This window comes from Poecilia latipinna, unplaced genomic scaffold (genome assembly GCF_001443285.1).
Source record: "Poecilia latipinna isolate Pla-1442-1.1 unplaced genomic scaffold, P_latipinna-1.0 Scaffold911, whole genome shotgun sequence".
NCBI lineage: Eukaryota > Metazoa > Chordata > Actinopteri > Cyprinodontiformes > Poeciliidae > Poecilia > Poecilia latipinna.
In genome coordinates, this window is record NW_015113527.1 from 108,253 (window position 1) to 129,440 (window position 21,188).

At 37.5% G+C, this 21,188-nt stretch overlaps 1 protein-coding gene across 2 annotated transcripts in view; it reads right to left on the reverse strand.

Annotated features, from left to right (window-relative positions):
• Positions 1 to 21,188, reverse strand: part of sgcd (sarcoglycan, delta (dystrophin-associated glycoprotein)) — a 173,889-nt gene that overhangs the window by 19,283 nt on the left and 133,418 nt on the right. For both annotated transcript variants that reach the window (XM_015048904.1, XM_015048903.1), the window contains one exon: positions 711 to 783. In XM_015048904.1, the coding sequence (XP_014904390.1) occupies positions 711 to 783 (73 nt within the window). The remainder of the gene's footprint in view (positions 1 to 710; positions 784 to 21,188) is intronic.

Below are 21,188 nucleotides of genomic sequence, written 5' to 3' on the forward strand. Positions count from 1 at the left end.
AAGTTGAGTACATTTCCATCAATAAACTCAGAAAGTTTTAGATAAAGCTTAAAATTTCTCGTAAACAATTTGTGAGAAAATTTGTTGATTTCACACACTTGAAAAAAACAAAAACTTGGAAATTTTCTGAGCTGAATTTTTATTTGAATTTTGAAGATCAGAAAGTTTTCAAAAGTTTTCAAAAGTAAAAAAAAAATAATCAAAAACTAATAATTTTTTAATCTAGTTTCTAATACAAATATTTTAGTCCACTTGAATTAAGACAAAATAACTTAGAGTAGCTGTTCAGCAAGATAAATCTACTCGGTTTAAGTCAATAGATACAAGCACTACGCCAATGGCAGATTTTTGTCAATTAAAATAGGAAAGATGTTGTTATTGTACATGAAAAAAAAAATCTATATTCAAGAATAATTGACTTAAAGAATCTCCTTTTTCTTGTTAAAAAGTAAATTTTGTCTTATTTTACATGTAATAAAATATTTGCACTAGACACTAGACAAAAATACTTTGTAAGATGTGCTTTTGCAGTGTAGTTTTCTAATAAACAGCCTTGGTAATGTATTCAGTGTTTTTTTTTTAAAAATCTGTATTGTATCTTTATAACCTTTAATTATTTGTTTAGAATTGTTTTATGTTAATTGGTGTAAAAGAATGTCAATAAAAGGCTCCTTTCCATGAATCCGGTCTTTGAGCAGAGCCCGACTCACCGTAGCTCTTTGAATGGCTCGGCTCTGACATGCGGCGTCTCCACAGATTTGCTGAACACTGCTCCTTCGGCCCCTGAAATCACAGAACAGAAAATCAGACACAAAGCTGCATCAATTGAAACCACAAACCCCTTCTGTCCAATCAATGGACATAATCTGTGAGACTCTGCCAATCTATATGGCTCTAGTCGGAGTGCACAGCGGCCCTCGGCTTGCCTCACAACAAGAAGGGAGAATGCTCTTTCTGGATAATATGAGGGTTAACATTTTAAAGAAAACAACAACATTTTGAAAGAAAGTTGGTCTATAAGGCTTCTCTTATTGCAGCATTTTATTTGCTGGTAGTCAGTAAGATGACGACCAGCAAAGCAAGGAATCAAATATATCATAAAAACACTGAGGATCTATTTATTTAAAGCTGCAGAATATGTCATTTTTTTATACGAGTAATCACTACACTGCAAAAACAAAATCTAATGAAGCATTTTTGGTTTAGTTTTTAGTTCAAATATCTCAGTACACACTAAGTAAGACAGAACTAACATACAAGAAAACTTTTCCGCAAAATATAAGAGCTTGTTTTATGTCAGAAATTTCTTAACTAGTAGTTAAGTCCATTGGAAATAATAGTTTTTATTAATATTTAAGGATGACTGACTTAAAACAAGTTAGTACGTGTAGCTGAAAAAGTTACATGAGTTAGTTTTGTCTTATTCCAGGTAGGCTAAGATATTTGTTCAAACTCACTTGTCCCATCAACAAACTGGAAACAAGATTTTTTTCAGCCATTGCTTTCACCTTACCAGTCTTTCCTACATTTATGCTTATCCGCAATTAATAGTTGTAATTTTGACAGATTACCCTTTTAATTATTGGACATTTTTCATCATAAAACTGAGAATTTGAGGATTATTTAAAACATTGTTGTGCATTTAGGACATGGACAGTAAAATAAAAAATAAAAAAAATTACCGTCAGTGACATTGAACTCCAGTGGTGACTTTCAACTCTAGAGCTCTGCAAACTGAGTCTAACTTCAACTATTACTCCTCTCTTGTTTTGCTTGATTGCAAAGAGGCACAATATAACAGCACTGAAGAAAAACAAAACACACACAGAAGGTAATTGGCTGGCCCTTCACCCAGAGGCTCTGATTGACCGTAGTGCCAGTGCAGGCGCCGCTTGGGGTAAACCCAACCGTTCAGTCACATCAAATCAACTAAGCATCAGGTGCAGATCAATAGCCATGACTAAATGCAATTCAAAGCGTTTTGAGCAGCTGCTGGGAGTCCAAACAGCCATTGCTCAATGACACATTCAAGTCTTCAACAGTAAGCACGATGGAGAACCAAACTCTCAAATGTGTTAAACAGTAATTTTTGTTACGTTTCCTCAATTCACAGATTAAACGGGAATTTAGTCCGACTAAATTCCCGTCACAACATGTCATTTTCCCGACCTCTTCATTTTTACACTGCGCTTAAAGGAGGGTGACAAAAATGTTTTTTCTGTCAAATGAAGCCACGGACTTCCTTAATTGTTCATTCTCTTTTATTCTTCCATTTGGGTTTCAACTGCTTCTAAAAACTGAACAAGCACTTAAAACAACCAACAAACTCTTTTTGGCAATAAATGAATAAATTTTGTGGTGTCAGGAAAACGAGTAATTTCAAAAACCTTTCAAATGTAATGTCACAAATCTTCAAAGCCCAGTCCTGTCACCTAGCAACTGAAGTGGACGTCCAACATGTTTTGACAAGACCATAGACCAATTCTACCCTGTTCAAGGAAACATAATAGTTCACCTTTACATAAAAATGGACTTAATAAGACAAATATGCAAAAAATATTTTAAAGTATTGGCTCAATAATCATTTACACATTTACCTTCAAAGAAATCTGACTACTTTATTGGTGAAATAAAGTATTACATATTAGCTTACTGTTGAGCAAGTAGGATTAGTCAAACATTCCTCTCAGGGGGTAGATGAAGGTGCCACAGAGAGCAAATTTTATTTTGGAAATTTAATGAACATAACCACATGCTTTATTTTTTGGAAAATTCACTCCTTTGCTGCAAGCAAAATACATAAAAACTTATTTTATACTGACAACACCTGGACTGAAGCGCTTCTGGCAGAACAAGTCTGACATATTTTGCTATTCTTTAATTAAACAGGTGTTTAATGGTTGACTTTCTCTGAACACCGGGAATATTTACAGTCTCTCTCCTTCGGGGGGAACTCTTCATAACACAGATAAACCTATCAAAAACAGGGAAATATAAAACATCTCTATGCAAATTCATGTTCTCGCTCACCCGTGTGGAATAGATAACTCTCTCCTTAATCACCCCTACAGGTGGAGGCACTTCTGCTCCTCTTTTAAATAGATTGAGTTAATTTTTGAAAAACGCCTCGTCAGTACAAGATGTAAATCAGATAGAACAAGGTATGGCTGGTTAATATGTATTTTACAGTACTATAATTGACCATATAGTGTGAAAAAAGGCAACCACTAAGTGTCAGGTCTTTTCAATCAATGTTTAAAAAGTGACATTTCAGAGAAGCTTTTGAGAAGCTGAGGTAACATTTAAATTATCTGCTGCTTGCTCACTCAGAAATAGATTAAGAGGGAAATAACACTCTGTGATGTTTGTATGCATATCATATTTTTATTGGTGGTATATTCTAGAATCCTAAAACAATAAGTGTAGGCTTTTACTGTGGTGGTCATACAGCAACAAACTTGATTTAGATCTGCATTTTTTTTTAAATGACAAAAATCAATTATATTTGATATTTTTAATTAACAGTCCCTTAACTACTGACCACTTGTTTGGCATTTTGTGCACAAAAGACATAACTTAAAAGAAATTTGACTCTGCCTTGAAATTGGGTCTCTGTCTCTTTAAGAATTTCCTACCCTTTCCGACACCCCGTTCAGCATGTCATCAAAACAATGCTTCCCCATGATGCCGTTTACAACTGTTCTTAGGAGCTAACAGTCATTTGTTTCTCTGCCATTAACACATTTAAGAAAAAAAAAAAACTCTATTTAGAAAGGAAGAATGTACAGCTCAGACATAATGTCACCATTTGATGTGGTGCATCAGATTATAGCATAAGCTAATTCATATCTGCAGTCCCTTTACAGGTTAATTAGCAGCATGTTCTTGAGATGATTGACAGTGCTAAGACCCTCCTCCTGGCTCTGATTGGTTGTTTTTGGTCAAGAGTGGTGCATTTCTTCACATGGCAACATGAACTCAGGGAGAAGGTGGAGGAGATCAAACTTTTCACATATTATCTGTCTCATATTACACTGTCACGACATGATGAAAGCTCTAACAACTATGTAAAAACACTTATTTTTTATTTTATATAAAACTTAATTCTCACAGCTTTAAGGCCAGATCAGTTTATGAAAGTGAGAACCCAGATGTTCAGCTCAACTTAAAATTTGTCCATAATCAGACTCCTCCACCGGTGAAAATGCAGATATTTTCAGCTCCGCTGCCTGGTGGAGAAGCATTCAAAGGCAGGGGAACGAGACAGCTCCATTCATGTGCACCTCCGGTGAATAAAGTGTGATTTATCTGATCATCTGGATCACACGGTGCACATGAATAGCGAGCAGGAAGCAGCAATACGTCACAGCTCTGACATGTTGGTGGAGCGTTTGGGGCGGAGGGTCAGGATGAGAAAATAAACGATGCTGTTAAAGATTAATGCAAGCACCAGAGCAGCTGTGTGTCCATGTGAATCCATGTCCGTGTCGAGGTGTTTATGAGGTAGTACTCCGAGCAGGACCAGATATCATCAGCTGAGGCTTGAAGTATCTCAGAGGTGATGAAATACAGAGACATACACGCCACAAAAGAAACTCCCTGCAGGAATAATCTCGGTGATTGGTTGAGGCGGTAGACATGCATGAGCGACACTGACTGAATACCAAAAGCCTTTGTTTATCTGCTGGCATTCATGAGCACACAATCACATAATTCTGACATTTTACCATTGTTATATGAACATTCCCCCTCCCATTCTCACAGACTGTGAAAAAAAAAAAAAACACACACACATACTTGGATATATTTTTATTTTAAGCAGCCAATTTAATGTGGATTAAAGGTAATGGCAGCTTGTACCAGCTGTGTTTGCCAGCTGTAATAATTAATAACAAAACACTTGTCTTCCATCCTGGTTCGAGTCAAAAGCCAAAACGAAACGTGCCAAGAAGAAGAAATAAAAATAAATGGTGTTGGTAGAAAGCCAATTATGCATTGAATCATAACAGTGAACTGTTGACTGAAGAAGAATGGCGTCTAAGCAGACGTTGTAGATCAGTTTGACACTAACTGCTGTTGCAGAGCCTACAGTGTCTTTTGGAGCTGAAACTGATGGAGTGCAAATACTGAGAACTTGAGGAGACTTTCCACCCATTCAGATTTAACACCATATTAAATTAGGTAAGCCTGTTCAGCTTCCTGCTGTAGTTTCGCTCTTTTCACATTTTACTACATTTCCCCAAAACCTCAGGTCTTCTGACACAAGGCACTCCTTTTTTCTCCACAATTCAAACTGCAGGTCACACTTCTGAAAGGCTTTATCACCTGTGTAGAGTAGGCAGATCAAATTGGTCACCATGTTTCACTGGTCACTAAATCAATTCTAGACTCTGATGCTCAGAGGGAAGAATACAGAGTAAAATGAATAATGCATCCCTGAGGAAGTCAGCAGCTGAAGGGAGACTGAGTGAATGTAACAAAAACATCCAGTTGGATGAAAGAGGAAAATGAAAAACAACATATCTGAGTGCAGACTGTTTATCAATCAAAAAGAACATCAACAATTTTGTCGGTCCGTCCGTCCATCAATACAGTACTAATATTTCCAAATAGGCAAAATAGGAGTTGGTCTAGAAAAGCACAAAATTTCAACACAAAAAAGTGAAGTGAAAAATTAAATAGAAGCAAAATATCATCTAAAAATCATTTACCAGATTTTATTAATATCCCTTTCAAATAAAAAAAAAGGCTTTTTTATTGTAGGAAGTAAAAAAAAACCCACCCTCTGCCCCCAAAACCCTAAAGATGATAAAACTCAATGTTGCTCGAATTTAGGCCAGCTTGGGTTCATGTTTATACACTGTACTACAGTGCTGTCCTGGATTTTAATGCATATTGTCGACACAAACACAAAAACTGATTGATCATTTCTGAATTTTAATGTGTGCTCTGCATGTGGCAGCAGGGTTATCATTAGCAGTCAAAGAGAGTTTTGTAGTTGGAAGCTTGCAGTAAACAACACAGATACAAGAAGATGATTTGAGGAACAAGGAAAGCCCTCCTATTAACCATCAGGAATTCAATGTCCACTAATCCCCAGAGGTACAAAACCCCCTGACTGATTATCATGTCAGGGACCAGTAACCTTTCAAAGAAAGTCCACACTCCACTACCACTTCTCTGCTGGGAGCTCAGCAAATCTGTGCAGCTTCAGGTTTCCAACCATGAAATTATGACCGCTGACTAGACGTTTGGCGGCGTGAGACCCACTCTACTCCTTGTCAGAGGAAATTCGACTCTCCACGCTGCTAGATAAAAAACGATTTGTGATGATCACTGTGTTCCGCACTGATTTGGGGATGAAGGGTAATTTTCTGTCATGGTGTACCCAATTTCCCTCAATCTGTCTCAACCATCTCTGCTGAAACTTGTAACTGTCTCGATTTCCCTGAAAGGGCCTGAGAAGGCATGGAGGAAAGATTCAGTTTAGATTCCTGAAAACAAAAAGCAAGAGTCAAGTCCTCAATAAATAGTTTATTAAAATTAAATAATAATAAATAAATGAAATAATCCAGTTGTATTGACTTGTATTCTTGTTGACTTGAGAAGAATTATGTCAAATTAGATTAGTTTAAAGGGATATCAGAATGTTATATTATTTTAATATGTATTTTATATTATGTAAATTAAAGTTCATTCAAGTATGCAAGATATATGTCTGGTCTGATGTCTAACATTGTTTAGGTTTTATTTGGATCATTTAGATTTAATTCTGTAAGATGAGCTACTCAAGGAACTGAGATAATGGTACTTGAGCTAACATTTTATGAAGAGTTAAGGACCTTAACGTAGCAATTGAAATATTGAACAAAGTCAGCTGAGATATAATCTAAAAGCAGCTAAGCTAACAGGCAAGTAAGAGCTGTACAAAATAAGGTTTTTAGACAATGGAAAGTTGAACTAAAGGCTAATGGTGACATGATGTAAGGGCTAATGAAGACTTGTGCTAAAGGCTACCAGAAATTGAACAAAGGGTAATGCAGATTTGAGCTACAAACTAGAAGAGAGTTGAACAATCTGCCAACAGAGGGCATGAATATGAATATTATCAATAATTAAGAGGTGAGAATATAGCCAACACAGAGTTTAGTTTTTGGAGAGCTAGGCTAATGGTTAAATGGAGTTGAGCTCAAGGCTAATGAAGCATTGAGATAAAAGAAATGGTAGTTGAGCTAAAGGCTAATGGAGAGTTAAGCTAAAGGCTAACATAAACTTGAGCTAAAGGCTAACAGAGACTTCAGTTAAAGGTGAATGGAGATTTGACCAAAAGGGTAGCAGAGAGTTGAACTATCAGCCAACAGAGAGTAAAGACATTGACTTCTGAATATTTGACATAATGAAGAGGTGACAATACAGCCAACAGAGAGCTTTTGGAAAGCTAGGCTAATGGTTAAAGGGGAGTTGAGCTTGAGGCTAATGAAGAATTGAGCTAAAAGCAAATGGTAGAGTTAAAGGCTAATGGAGATGTGAAGGCTAGGGTAGAAATTAGCTAAAGGCAAATGGGAATTTGAGACAAAAGAAAACAGCGAGCCAATAGATCATTTAAAAATGGCTTTTAGAGGGATAAGAAATAAGCAAAATGATTGTACAGTTTTTCCAATAAATTACAGATCTGATGGTCAAACTTATTTGGGCTCAGTGGGAATCTGGACTAATGCAGTAATAACAGAGATTTGATGCCAACAACAATGGATAACTAAGAAAAATAAATTAGAGAGTTAATCTGCAACAAACAGTGCTGCAGATTACACAATATATCCTGAAAACCTGGATAACTAAGAGGAAAATACAACCAAGAACAAAAGAGCTGAACTGCCCACTCTGGAGACCAGTTATCACAACAAAACTGCAAACTCCTTGAGGTGAGTTTATAACTTTCTGAAGACAAAGAGTCCTGCGTCCCATAACCCTGCAGGTCCAGAAGGTTTAATATTCACCCATTTAATATTTTTTCCCTCTGCTCCCTATTACCCTCCTCTCACTTTCCATCTTTCCCATGCTCATTCTCTGCTGCAGAGTCTATAATATTCTCCTCTTTTAGTATTTCAGTCAGACTGGAGGTGTAGCTAGCAGCCATTTCTAATAAATAGCCATTGCTCCCTACTGAGACACTTTGCCCTTTTTCTCTTCTCAACAGGCTGTAAGGAAATCAGCAGCTTTTATAAAAAGGGGCAATTCTCCACCTCAACAGTAAGCTTTGGTTGCCAAACAGTGTGCAAAAAGCAGATTACTGAAAGTAAAAAGAGAGTTCAAAGATGAGAAAAAATGAGCAAGGCAGTTTGAGTGGAATCTTTCTCATGCTGCATGTATCTAGTGGCAGCATCTCCCACATTGCAGGTAAATATGAATAATTTACCCGTGGTCATCGTATCCCTCCTCTGCTCCTGCTCTCTCTTTTCATATTGCCTCGGGATGCTGACAAAGCATGAAGCTCGACAGCGATCGGGACAAAAGCAAGTGACTTTATATCAATCCTCTGAGTTTCAGCAGTGATACACAACTCCATCATCCAACCTAGCCAGCACCAAGTGACAAGCTGTCATTCTGAGTTGAATAATACAGGCAAACAACAAGCGGCTATAGCTAACACTTCCAGGAGGCAGAGCAACTTATTTCACATATTATGATACCTTTTTTATGTGCCAACAAGTCATGACACTGAAGTCTGTAGGAGAAATGAGATATTTTTCAAACCAAATCTTGCTGTGGGGAACATCAAGGCCCAGTCATCATTAGCTGTGTGTTAGCCAAGGACCAGCATGTGTTTTTATCCAGCTGAAAACGGATAAATTATCTGACCAAGCAATTATGATCTGAGTCTATCCCTCAAAATATTGTGAAAAATGGCCTTACTGAAACCATCTTCTCATTTTTTTTCAGCAGCATGTGGCAAAACATCCTGCGATTTTGGGTTTGGGAGGAAAAAAAGAAACATTTTAACATCATTATGGGGCAACTATTATGTTTTCTTGAACAGGTTAGGATAGGTGTATGGATATGCCTGCTCATTACATTTTCTGCACAAAATTATTCTCACATAATGAAATGTCAGTTGCTCAGATTTGAATATTTTGAGCTCTTTTCAGAATGAGCTGTTTTAGTGTCTCTGTCACCTTTAATCCAAATAAGATACCGGTGGCCGCGGCCCTCAACTCAACATTTACACTTGCACTTTGTACATGTTGGTATTTCTGCAAACACTTGTGTTTTCCAGCAGACATTATGCAGCACATACAGTGGTAAAACAAACTGGCCAAAACAAAAATAGCATCACTCATCACTTTTATTAAGGTAACTGTACTTTAAAGTTACTGCTGGTGGGCTGTAAGCTGGCCAGCAGGGTGTTATAAATAAAAGCTAATACCTCACGATGGACATTTGTTTTAAATCTGAGTTAATAAAGTAAGATATATTTCTAAAAGCAAAAACATCCAAGTGAGTCAATGCTTTTTATAGGAACTGTATAGTCCCATTTAAATACTGATAAGTCTCAATCAACCACTATTTTTATGGGTTTTATTTTTTAATAGTTTTTTTTCTGTGATAAAACTAATGTTAGGCAGCTCTAACACATTCTGCGCCACATGGTTTATTTACAGGCCACTGTTATCTTTGTTGTTTTTGAAACGCAAGATTAAAAGTAAAGAGTTGCCTAAACGGTCTGTGAAAGGATGCACCACCAACTGATCCAACAATCTTATCAACTAAAAAAGCTGCAGAGCTCCCTTTGTTGATGTTACCACTGTAGAAGTATTGATACACCTGAGCAAGTTTATAAAAAGACATAACACTGCCATAGTGGGGAGAAAAAGTTTGAAAAACCTTCGGAAAGTCTTCATCAAACTATTGATTTGGCTGTTTGAAAAGATAATAAGAATGTTTGGATTCTTAGACTAGGAGTATAAAAAATTTGTACAGTTATCTTCAAAGATAACACACAGTCACTTCAGTAGGTAAATCCATTCAGCTGCAATGCTGGCTCAGCCAGTATCGCTAGAGAAACTAACAGAACAGTATTGATTTTTTAATAAGCTGTCCTTTTTCTAAGGATGCTTTGACAAATCCCAACAACTTGGCATCAGAGCTGTATAACCCAAAACCGCTTGGTAAAAGTCGTCTCTACACAATGGTGGGAGTCCAAACTAATGTAAGGAAAGATGCATGCGGACATTTTTGGCTGTGCGGTTGGTTACATCAATCTCCAATGATGATTGTAGATGATTATGAACCAAAAATCTTTATGTCTGTGTGTTTGAAATGTGCAGTGATAGTACTGAAATCCTGAACATCTAGATGAGGGACTAAAGTGAGCAAAACATTGGATTTTCCTGTTGAGGACATCATCTTGAAGATCAGCAATTTACATGGGTTTGCCTCTGAGTTTGTGCTCTACAAGTCACCTCAGTACGATCCTCAATGCCTTTAGTTACACCTTCAAAAATGATATGCCCGGAAACAGTTTTTGATATGTATTTGATGTGCCTGTTAGACAAAAAAGAAACTGAAGTCCAGCTGAAAGGCAACAAAAACTGCCCCAGTAAGAGATCTGACAAACTTATATTAGGGACCGACTGCTTGGAGACACTGGGCCTTTCTGAAACACACTGTTCACCACACTACACCGCTATTTCAAAACGAAACCCTGGCTAATAGATAGACATTTTACATTCTTTTTCTTTTCTGAACCTTTTAGCATCAAGAGCAAAAGGCAACACCTTATTCTCTGCAGGGAAATTGTACTGTTGAGTGGTAAAGATTATATAGTTAACTGAAGGTGTTTCCTGAGAAGGAATCCCATCATAAGTAGCTCTGCTCCTTATACTGAATAAGCACAACAAAGGAGCACCAAAAGGACACATACAATGGAATTTCCTAAAGTAACCTTCTTTTAATTAGAAAAGAAGGTTAGGGTAGGGTGGATCACCTTGGATTTGGATCCAAGGTGATCCAAATCACCTTGGATTTGGATCAAGGTGATAGTCATGTAAAGCAATAGTCACTTATAAGGGGTGTGTGAAATGTATAGGCATCTCTTCTGATCTCCATCTTTGTGACTTGTACCTTTTCAACTCTATGGTGCTAAATCCAGCATCATATTCATCAGGTTATATTCCTTAAAAGGTCTTGTGGGTTTGGGGATGAGGGCATGAACCTGTCTCACCAGACTTTCCTTTCATGTTCTTGTTAACTGCCATGTAATCAGCCCTTATCTCCTGATCTCCTGGTCAGTCGATGTATGAGCGGCAGACTCGGATCAATACCGACCCACCTCACATTTACACTCTGCCGCGCTCGCTCTTTACCACTTCAGTTTGCCTCCTGCCCTGTCCCTGTTTGTCTTGTAAACATGAACAAACAGACTGCATGGGGGGAATCGATAAAAGCCTACGCAGGGTTTTATTTCAACAACCCGCAGCGAGAATATTACAATGTTTTTATTTCTAAAAATGTGACCTCAGTCATGTCTGTTTTTCTCGCTCTTTATCTTTTCTCTTGTTCAGTCTGGTTCTTCCTGACCTACTTCAGCAGCGTTTGATCCGTTCTCATACTCAGTTCTTTATTTGATGACGTACCTCCATTTGATTTTTTTTTTCTCCCTTTATGTTCACACTGCCTTAGTTCACGTTCTCCTGTTTCAACATCTTATCTCATCACTGTTACTTTTTTCAGTCTTCTTTTATTTATTTGGACTCTTTTTCCATTTCCTTCTTAGTCGTTGTCTTCCATCGTCACATTTTGCGTCTACTTTTGGTCTTTTGTGCCTTTTCTTTAAATTCTTCTCCTCCTGTCTGTGTTTGTTCACAATTTATTTATAGCACCCATTAGATTCTTTTGCTTTGCATTTTGTACATGCATGCAGGCCCAGCCTGAGGTAAAAGTAAACTTTGCCACTCCTCTGAGCCAAAGAAACATTAATATTCTCAAAGAATACGTTGATAAATGTGAGTTTTACACATACTACACAAATATTTATTCAGTTTTTGCTACTTTCATCACATTTAAAATTTTAGTATCTGACAAAATAACCTGAGTAAATACAAAAGGCAGTTTTCAAATTAATATTTTATTTGTTACAGACAAGAAAAGTTATTCAACCCAATATAAAAAAGTAATCTCCAATATAAAAAAGATGAAAAGGCTTCAGTTATACTTGTTGCTTGTGCCCTTTTTTCCACTACACTTTTGCCTTCCACTCAACTTTCAGTTAATATGTCTGGATACAACACTCTAACTCCCCAGTTTCTTTAGAAATAACCTTTGATGCTTTCCTTCCTTGTGCAGGCTTCCACATACTTATTTCAGCTATACATTTTTTTTCTGTATTGAAATAATTTTCAATATTTGCCTGTATGCCAACATCCTTAAACTCCACAAGACTTATAATATTTGAAACACTTGAAATTTTCCTCCTACAAACTATGGCTGCCTCCGCATGCCCCTTTTTGTTAACATTTTTGTCTTTACAGTTATTAGCTCATTTCAATCTTTTTTCAGTTTTCAGTTTTTATTTCTCTGTGTCATTTTTATCTGCCCTTTTCTTTCCTCTGCCCCCATCTTTATTTATTCATTTTTGACTCTTTCCACATCATTTTCTCATTTACATTCAGATGTCTAGACTGCTTACTTCAGTCCTCAGATTTCAATTTGTTTCGTTCAATCATTTTAAAATTTTTTTTACCCCATATGAATGTTTCTTACTTCTACCCCACAACTCTCTCTCTTTCTATCATCCAGTCCAGAAATCAATCAGAAGTTTAGGAAGCATGGGACAGGAAAATCCAGCTCATGAGGATGGACTCGGTGGGATAATTTTGCTTGTAGTCGCTGATATCGCTCACCTGTCTGGGGAGGTAAATGGGGAGTTGATGCTTGTAAAGTGTGAATATATATAATTTGTTGTATTGTGCTGAATGTCTGGGATTGTTTTATAAAGAAAGAGAAACTGCTCTAATCATAAAGTTCAACAAGAAAAGTAATTTAAAGCAGGATTTATAAACACAGTTGATAAATCTGTACTGGTAGAAAAATACACCAACAGGAACACTAACTCTGATTTTACTGTTGACCACATTTCTAAATAGCCATAAAAATGATCTGGGAACTATTCACTTGACTGAATTTAGCTTATTTTTGTTTTATTAAATACATATTGTATTGGTATGAATGAATGTATTGTTTCTTATAATTATCTTTGTTTTATTGTCACAATAAATTTAAGTTATTTATGGTAAAAAAAAAAAAAAAAAAATGCCCTGACATGCCCTCAGAAATGTTAGTTTTGCAATTCTCTCCACTGTTGATTCTATGAGAGCATAAATAAATATCAGTAAATTTGAAAATATGATTAAAGGCAGTTACTATGTGCAGTTCAGTAATATAAATCACACTTTCCTAACAGATTAAATTATGACCCATTTATTAATGACATCAACTCATTTGATTTTTGAAAGATTTAAACCCAAACTCAAGAAAATCCAAAAAATATCAGTTTCTTCCATCTGTGCAATCTAATAAATGAGCACTTTGCTTAATTAAACTGATGCTCTAATCTGTGATTCACATTCCAGACAGACTTAGAAAACTGAAATAAACGATCCAAAGTTATTCATGTGTAAAAGGAAAAACAATAAATAATCAAAGCTGTTTACCGCAGAAGACAAACCGCACACAGCTTCACACGTTACATATCTGTGTGATTTATACAGATGATGTTGCTGTAGATCATGATCCGTTACGCTTCTTGAAAGCTTCATCTGTAAGAGTTTAATTAAGACCGCGTCTGCACATTTACAACATGTCAGCGCAAACAGAAAATCCTCCTAAGTTATCGGTTCGACAGGATGAAAGGCTGCTGGCAATCACTGACATGCCAGGAGAAATGAAACCAATAACTTACAGAAATGATGATTGTGTTCATGAAATTAAGCTGATGCATTAGAATACATGAAAATATACAACCTATCTTTGCACATTAGTCTTCCTCACTGCCTGCTTTTTAAACTCTTCTTAAAATTTCAGGACTGTGTTCACCATACTGCCATAAGAATTTTTATGTTGTTTATATTTATTTTTAAGTTTAGATTTTCATTTTCTCCAAGCCATAGTAAAATTAACAGAAACAGACACTTGAAACATATTATTTTTATGTGTAATAAATCTATACAATATATTTGTTACCATCATCAAGGACCTTTCAGGAACATTCTAATATTCAGTGACATGAAAATATGTCACTTGAATATAAAAAATGGTGTTAAAGTTGCAGCATGTAACATTTATAAAAAAATATTTCTGTACGTATTTATTGAAACTGTCACTATGTCCTGACAGTATGAGGCAGACAATCTGTGAAAAAGATCAAATTCCTCCACCTTCTTTATTCAACAAAGGAGTGTCTTAGCGCTGTCAATCACCACTCGTGTGACGCTGCTCATCCCTCCCTCTCTGCTAACCTGAGCATGGCCACCAATGAAAACGGACACATGAGATTGATTGACAGCACTAAGACCCTCCTCCTAGCTCTGGTTGTTTTTGGTCGGAAGCGGTGCATTTCTCCAGACAGCAATAACAGCTGAGGAAGGAAGTGGAGGAGATCAATCATTTCACAAATTATCTGTTTCATAACAAACTGTCATGACATGGTAGCAGTTTTAACAAATATGTAGAAAGCATATTTTTATTGAAGTTACATACTTATTTTCAGTCCACCAAAATTTTATAAAACCATCATCCACATTCAGCTTCTTCCCTCTTATTATCTGTTTTTTCTGTTTCATCTAATGTCTCCTTTATCTATTTAATGTGAACATGTTGACAATTATTCGTCTGCATTTGGCTGTTTCTTCTTCTATTCTGCTTTTCTTTTCTGAGTTAATTTTCTCTTAATGAACCCATCTTATAAATCCAAAGAGGATCCAAAGCGAGGGAGGAAGAAGGTGAAGACGAGGACCCTGGACAGGGTCAGGAAAGGGGGAGAGGAGGATGTTAGCCTCGCAACAGGACAATGAGATTGCACATTATCGGGAAATATATTTAGCTGTGTGCCGTCTCATTACAGCAGGTCAAAGTGAGCTGGAGGAGAGTCGGTGCCAAACGGAACAAAACGAGCCACGGGACAGATTTAACAAGAGGGGTGACGGGCCGCCTGCAGCGCCAACAGACAATTAAAATCCCTCCATCGCCACTGAAAGAAGAACTCAGTGGTTATTGGCTGAGGACACATATTTTTAAAGAGGTAAAATGTGGAATGCGGGTGCACTCACATAATCTCTCCATGTTTGACAACAAATCATAAATAGTCTTGGGTATTAATACTTTTTTGGGTCAGGTGAGCAATTCAAACCAGCAATCTGCTTATGGAAAATCTCTGTATAACTTTACAAAGTATTTTTAGTTAATCACTGCAGATCTGCACCATTTTATTCTTGGTATGATGTCAGATTAAATGTTTTCATTTTCTTTAACCCCCTGGCAGTGGAAGACATCAACTTGATGCTGGTACCAGACTTGAATAATGATGTATGCTGGTAGTAGGAACAAACATTTCAAGAAAAGTATAACTCCAAACTCCTGGCTGTTCTTTCTCTATCAATCACATTAAGGAAAATATGCGTATTGTGTAAGGATGAACAATATATCACTACTGGCCGATATGAAGTAATTTTTAATATATAGCTTTGGTCTAATAAAACAGTGCCGATATTTAAAACAGATATTTATCACCATCTTGTTGCCATTTGTCTCTAGAGGGGGAGGGATCTTCTATTTTCAAGGTGTTGAAAGAGCAGTGAGTATAATATTGGTAAATCACAATTATGGGGCATAACAGCAATATTAATATAGTTAAACTGTTATATTGGTGCATCCCTAAAATTGTGTGTGAGGGAGAGGAGGTTGGGGCTGCACAGTGGCGCAGTTGGTAGAGCTGTTGCCGTGCAGCAAGAAGGTTCTGGGTTCAATTCCCGGCCCCGGTCTTTCTGCATGGAGTTTGCATGTTCTCCCTGTGCATGCGTGGGTTTTCTCCAGGTACTCCGGTTTCCTCCCACAGTCCAAAAAACATGACTGTTAGGTTAATTGGTCTGTCTAAATTGCCCCTAGGTGTGTGTGTGTGTGCGCATGGTTGTGTGTCTGTGTTGCCCCACGACAGACTGGCGACCTGTCCAGGATGTACCCCGCCTCTCGCCCGGAACGTTAGCTGGAGATAGGCACCAGCACCCCTCCCGACCCCACTGAGGGACAAGGGTGTTCAGAAAATGGATGGATGGAGAGGAGGTTGCAATAATTAGTCACCAAAAGATATAAAAAAAATAATCCTACAAAGTTTTCTTTTGCAAATCCAAAAGATTTGCAAAAGAAAACTTTGTAGGAATTTCTACTTTTGCTGTTCAAACTATTTTATTCACTGTCCATCCTGTGACTTATCATCAATTCTACGTTTACGTTTCAACATATGATTGAAAGAAATTATTGCTGTGTGCTGGTAAGCTTCACAGGTTCCCTCCTAAAGGGAGGTTTTAGAGAAGTGTTTGTGTTTACCAGGCTCTGGGCTTCAGATTAATGATTTATAGTCAAAAATATTTGTCAGAAGGATGATATATTGATATGTCAGTACTGTTAGTTCGCAATTGTTTTTATCATTTAAGGAATATTTTGAAGCTGCAAGCTATTTTATCATTGAAGGAACTAGAAATGATTGCCCATGCTTTTATTTCTTCTCGTTTAGACTACTCTAACAGCCTTTTAGTGTTTCTAAGTAAATCCTCCATGGCTTGCCTTCAGTCTGTGCAAAATGCTGCAGCCAGGCTTTTAACTAAATCCCACAGAACAGCTCACATAACTCCTGTTCTGGCCTCTCTGCATTGGCCCCCGGTGTATTTTAGGACTCATTTTAAAATTTAGGTTTTAACTTTCAAGGCACTTTATGGTGAGGCTCCCAAATATATGTTGGACCTTTTGAAGCCTCTCTGTCTGTCTGGGACTCTGAGGTCTGATGCTGCTGACGGTACCCAGAACTCATTTTAAAACCCATGGTGATAGAGCATTTCAGGTGGTGGCCTCGAGGCTCTGGAATGCTCTTCCCCTAGTAACATGCTATTCCATTTCAACTGACTCATTCAAAAAAAGTCGCAAGACTTATTTCTTCACACTAGCTTTCAGCTAATTTTTGTTCACTCATTTTAAATTCTTTTTATAGTGTTATGTTTCCTTTTTTTCTGTAAAGCACTTTGTGACTTTTCATGTCTGTGAAAGGTGCTATATAAATATAGTTTACTTACTTACTTTACTTTACATGCTGGGATTGCTTATGTTGAAGCAATGCCAGCATATGGTCGTTTTCTTAAATGGTGTTAAAACAGTAGGGAAAGATACACAATATAAGTAATGTGTGTAAATATTGTTTACTGGTCAAATCAGTAATATTAATATTGGATATTGATATCAGCCAAAATTTTTATATCAGTGCATCCTTGATACTTGTTATTTTGTCAGTTGAAAATTGGTATTTATGGAAACATTCAGCTGCTGCACGTTTCAGCCAGTCAAACAGACACTTTTTACAATTTGACTTGCTGAAACCTTTTTTATTGCCACCTTGAATTAAATTTAACCCCCCCATCCAGCCCCCCCCCGCCAAAAAACAACAACTATAACTATAGTTATATAAGGATGATCCTGACACACCAAACTTTAAAACCTGTGATTAACATTTTTAAGGCCAACTTACTTAAAAAAGAAAAGAAAAAAAAGAATTTAAGGATGCACAGACACCCTGTCCTGACATTCTACACAATATTGGTTTCATCAGAATAAACCAAAACGTCAGTAAGCCTCAGTAAATTAGAACTACATTTCTTTTGCCTGTATGTCTAATTGTTGCACTTAAACAAAAAGTGGACATGAGGTAATAATGTCCTTATTAATTCTACTGAATATAAAGATAAGCTAAGCATCAAAACATGCACCTCCGTAGGAACCTGTCCTGCATGGAGGCCTGTATGCTGCTGGTAGAAGCTCTCACTGTGCATCCCTCCATTCAATCAGCTCCTGTTATCCTGATAATAACAGAGAGCCATATGGCAGACACAAACACAAATGAGGGCAGCGCCCGGGCAACTGACAAGTGGCACTGTATTTACACAACAAACAAAAAGATCCATCCTGACAATTAGAGCATGTGTGGGTGGAGCGTCTCGCGTTTGACGCACTCATGTTTGCCTTCTTGTGAACGCATTAATCAGCACCTAAGCAGCTGTTTGAATCCAACACGAGGCGGGAGTGGGCTCTGAATTAAGACTCTGCTCAGCTTCACCAATTCACTCAATTTAATTCAAAAGTGGACGTCATCAGTAAAGCGCACAATGTAAAAATAAAAATGTGTGTTTTACTCAATAACAGATTAAATTATTAGAAATGATATGCAATATCTGATGGGGCACATGAATAAAGAATGTGCCAAGTCAGATCTTCCCACCTATGATGTTTAGAAATAGAACTGGGATCAGAGTTCTGTGATGGTCACCCCAAAACACTGACTTTGACTTAAAACACTGTATAACCACTCTGGTTACATCCTTAGTGTCATTGTCCATTTGGAAGACTTAATTATACCCAAATTTTACACTGATTGTATTTGTTTGGTGATAAAATCTATTTGATGATCTGAAACTTTTACCTGAATCTGAATCCATTTTCAGGTAGGGTTGTGTAACATATATTTTTTGTGTATAAACACATTTTTTTCAGTCTTCTACAGCTTTTATAAACCTTGTGCAAAATAAAAACACAAAGTCACTTTCTCTTGTAACTTGCATTGCATTGACGTCTTACATAATGTACTTTGTTTCGCTGTTCCTTTAATGTCGCTTGTAGGAACAATCAAAGATGTTAGATTAAAGAAGTTCTGCTGTGGAGGAACAAAACTTAAAACTTTTCAAAGAGTTCAATTAACTGCCCCACCTCCCTTTTTCCAAAGTCACCTTAGAGCAAACTCAGCCATCACTGATGAAAGAACTGCATCATGGCTGTCGGTTATGCTTCCTCACAAGATGTTATGAGAACATTACTGCTAGCGCGCTCGCCTCCTCGCTCACACAGATGGCCCATTATGTGTCGAGGAGGATAAAATCAGAGAGCACATAACACTCCTGAGCTGCCTATAGAACAAACGCTGCCTGTCACTGACATCTAACTGCCTTTGCAAAACAAACCGGCCCAGCTGTGAACGCTGCAGACACCCTGGCCGGGACTTCGGCTGTGTTCGCTGGAGATGGAGCCATCTGCCCTGGGAGTAGAGGTGCACCTTATTTCCTCCGCGATGATCACTGTCTAATCTAGCTTCCTGACTGCTGGAGCTCAGGCTGGCCCTAGAACAAAGCTGTGGGAGATGTCCTCACACCCTGCAGACAGCCAGGTGTCAGGTATGCATCTGTGCAGGAACCATTTTTCCTTCAGATGGAGATGGAGTCAGTTCTACATTGAACTACTGTCAGCTGGAACAAGCCAGAGGTTCCATAGGGGAACATCTGAACATTTACAGATAAGGAGTTTCTTACTCTTTGTTTATGGCGATGGTGGGAGGAGTTCACCCCTATTGCTGGTTCGATCCCTGCTCCACCCGCCTATGTCAAAGTCCTTGGGCAAAGACACTTGATCCGCCTTGCCTGCTGGTGGTGGTCAGAGGGTCTGGTGCATTGCAGCTTCACTTCTGTCAAACTGCCCTGGGGCAGCTGTGGCTACTATCCAGTAGATCCTGATTAACTACTGGACTGTGTATCAGAAACTGAAATTCACATTTCAGAGTAATGTTGTTCAACTCTTATTATACAGCAAGTTGGCCACAGCAGGTTTGGCCACAAAGCTTTATTTAAAACCAACAGGTATTCATATGTTTACCACAAAACACTCAAGTTTTGTTTGATTGCCTGTTTAATGATGAATCACTAAACAATTCATGCTTACTCAAACAGAGTAAGCATGACTCCTACATAAGTCTGCACCATGAAGCAAACCCATGTGTGCATTTCATTCTCTTTATTGTTCTATTGATCAGAGCCAAACACAATCTCACAAGTAAGCAGTTACTACACTGGGTAGCACTTTTCTCATGCACTCCAGATAGCACCATAAAATGTGTCTGTCTTAGTATGGCTTTAAATATACTCTCTGCTGTGACGCGGTCCCCTGCAGTAACTCTCAAGTGCCTTTTATGGTCTTATTACAGCTTAACGATGTCCACTCTGGAGGAGGGAGAGCTGGGAGTAAAAGGAGGAGCAGCCTGAAGCCATCAGGGTGGATATACGATCCAGACCGGGGGAGATCTGATGAAACATAAAGATCATCCAGAAAGTTTTGTGTGGAGGGGAAATATTTCCTGAGGTGGCAAGTTAAAGATAGGAAAAGAGGTTTCATTTTGTATCCATTACTAGGATCGGGTATATCATGTTGTCAGAGTTGCTGTCAGTCACTGCCATAAATTGGACTTTAATGCAATAGTATTCTAAGAATAGCTTCACTGGAGAGGATTCAAAAATATAAAGTTGAAATATAAGTGATGCATTTGCAGCTTTACTGCTGCTATAAATACATAACAGACCTCAAAAACCCAAAATATAAATAATAAGCACCCAATAAATACCTCACATCAATACAAGCAGTTGCAGTTGCAAATTGTTTTTAGAGCAGTCAGAATTAAGTACAAACACGTTCTTCAAGCAGCTGCTTTCAGGCAACATGCTATTGCACATCTTCACTTTATAAACTTTCTGCTGACTTGTGAACATTTTTCTCTTACGTATTTTTATTATTTTTACTTTCACAGTCCTTGATTTAAGCCATATTAATGAATAAAACAATTCTGAACACTAGTGAAAACAAAAAATTGCTGAAATTTTTACAAATGCCCATTAATTTCCCAAACATGTAATACCTCAGATAGCCACTAGGAAGCCAGTAAAACAGACTTTACTTGTATAGTAATAGTTGATAACAGAGGAGTAAAAAATATGCTCATGAAAATAACTCAAACAATAAATGATTAAAAAAACAATCACAAAGAAACTTTCAGGTGTCTTCATTTGATCTATATAAGCAATTATTTTTTTGTTGTCTCGTCTTTAGACTGTGCCTTC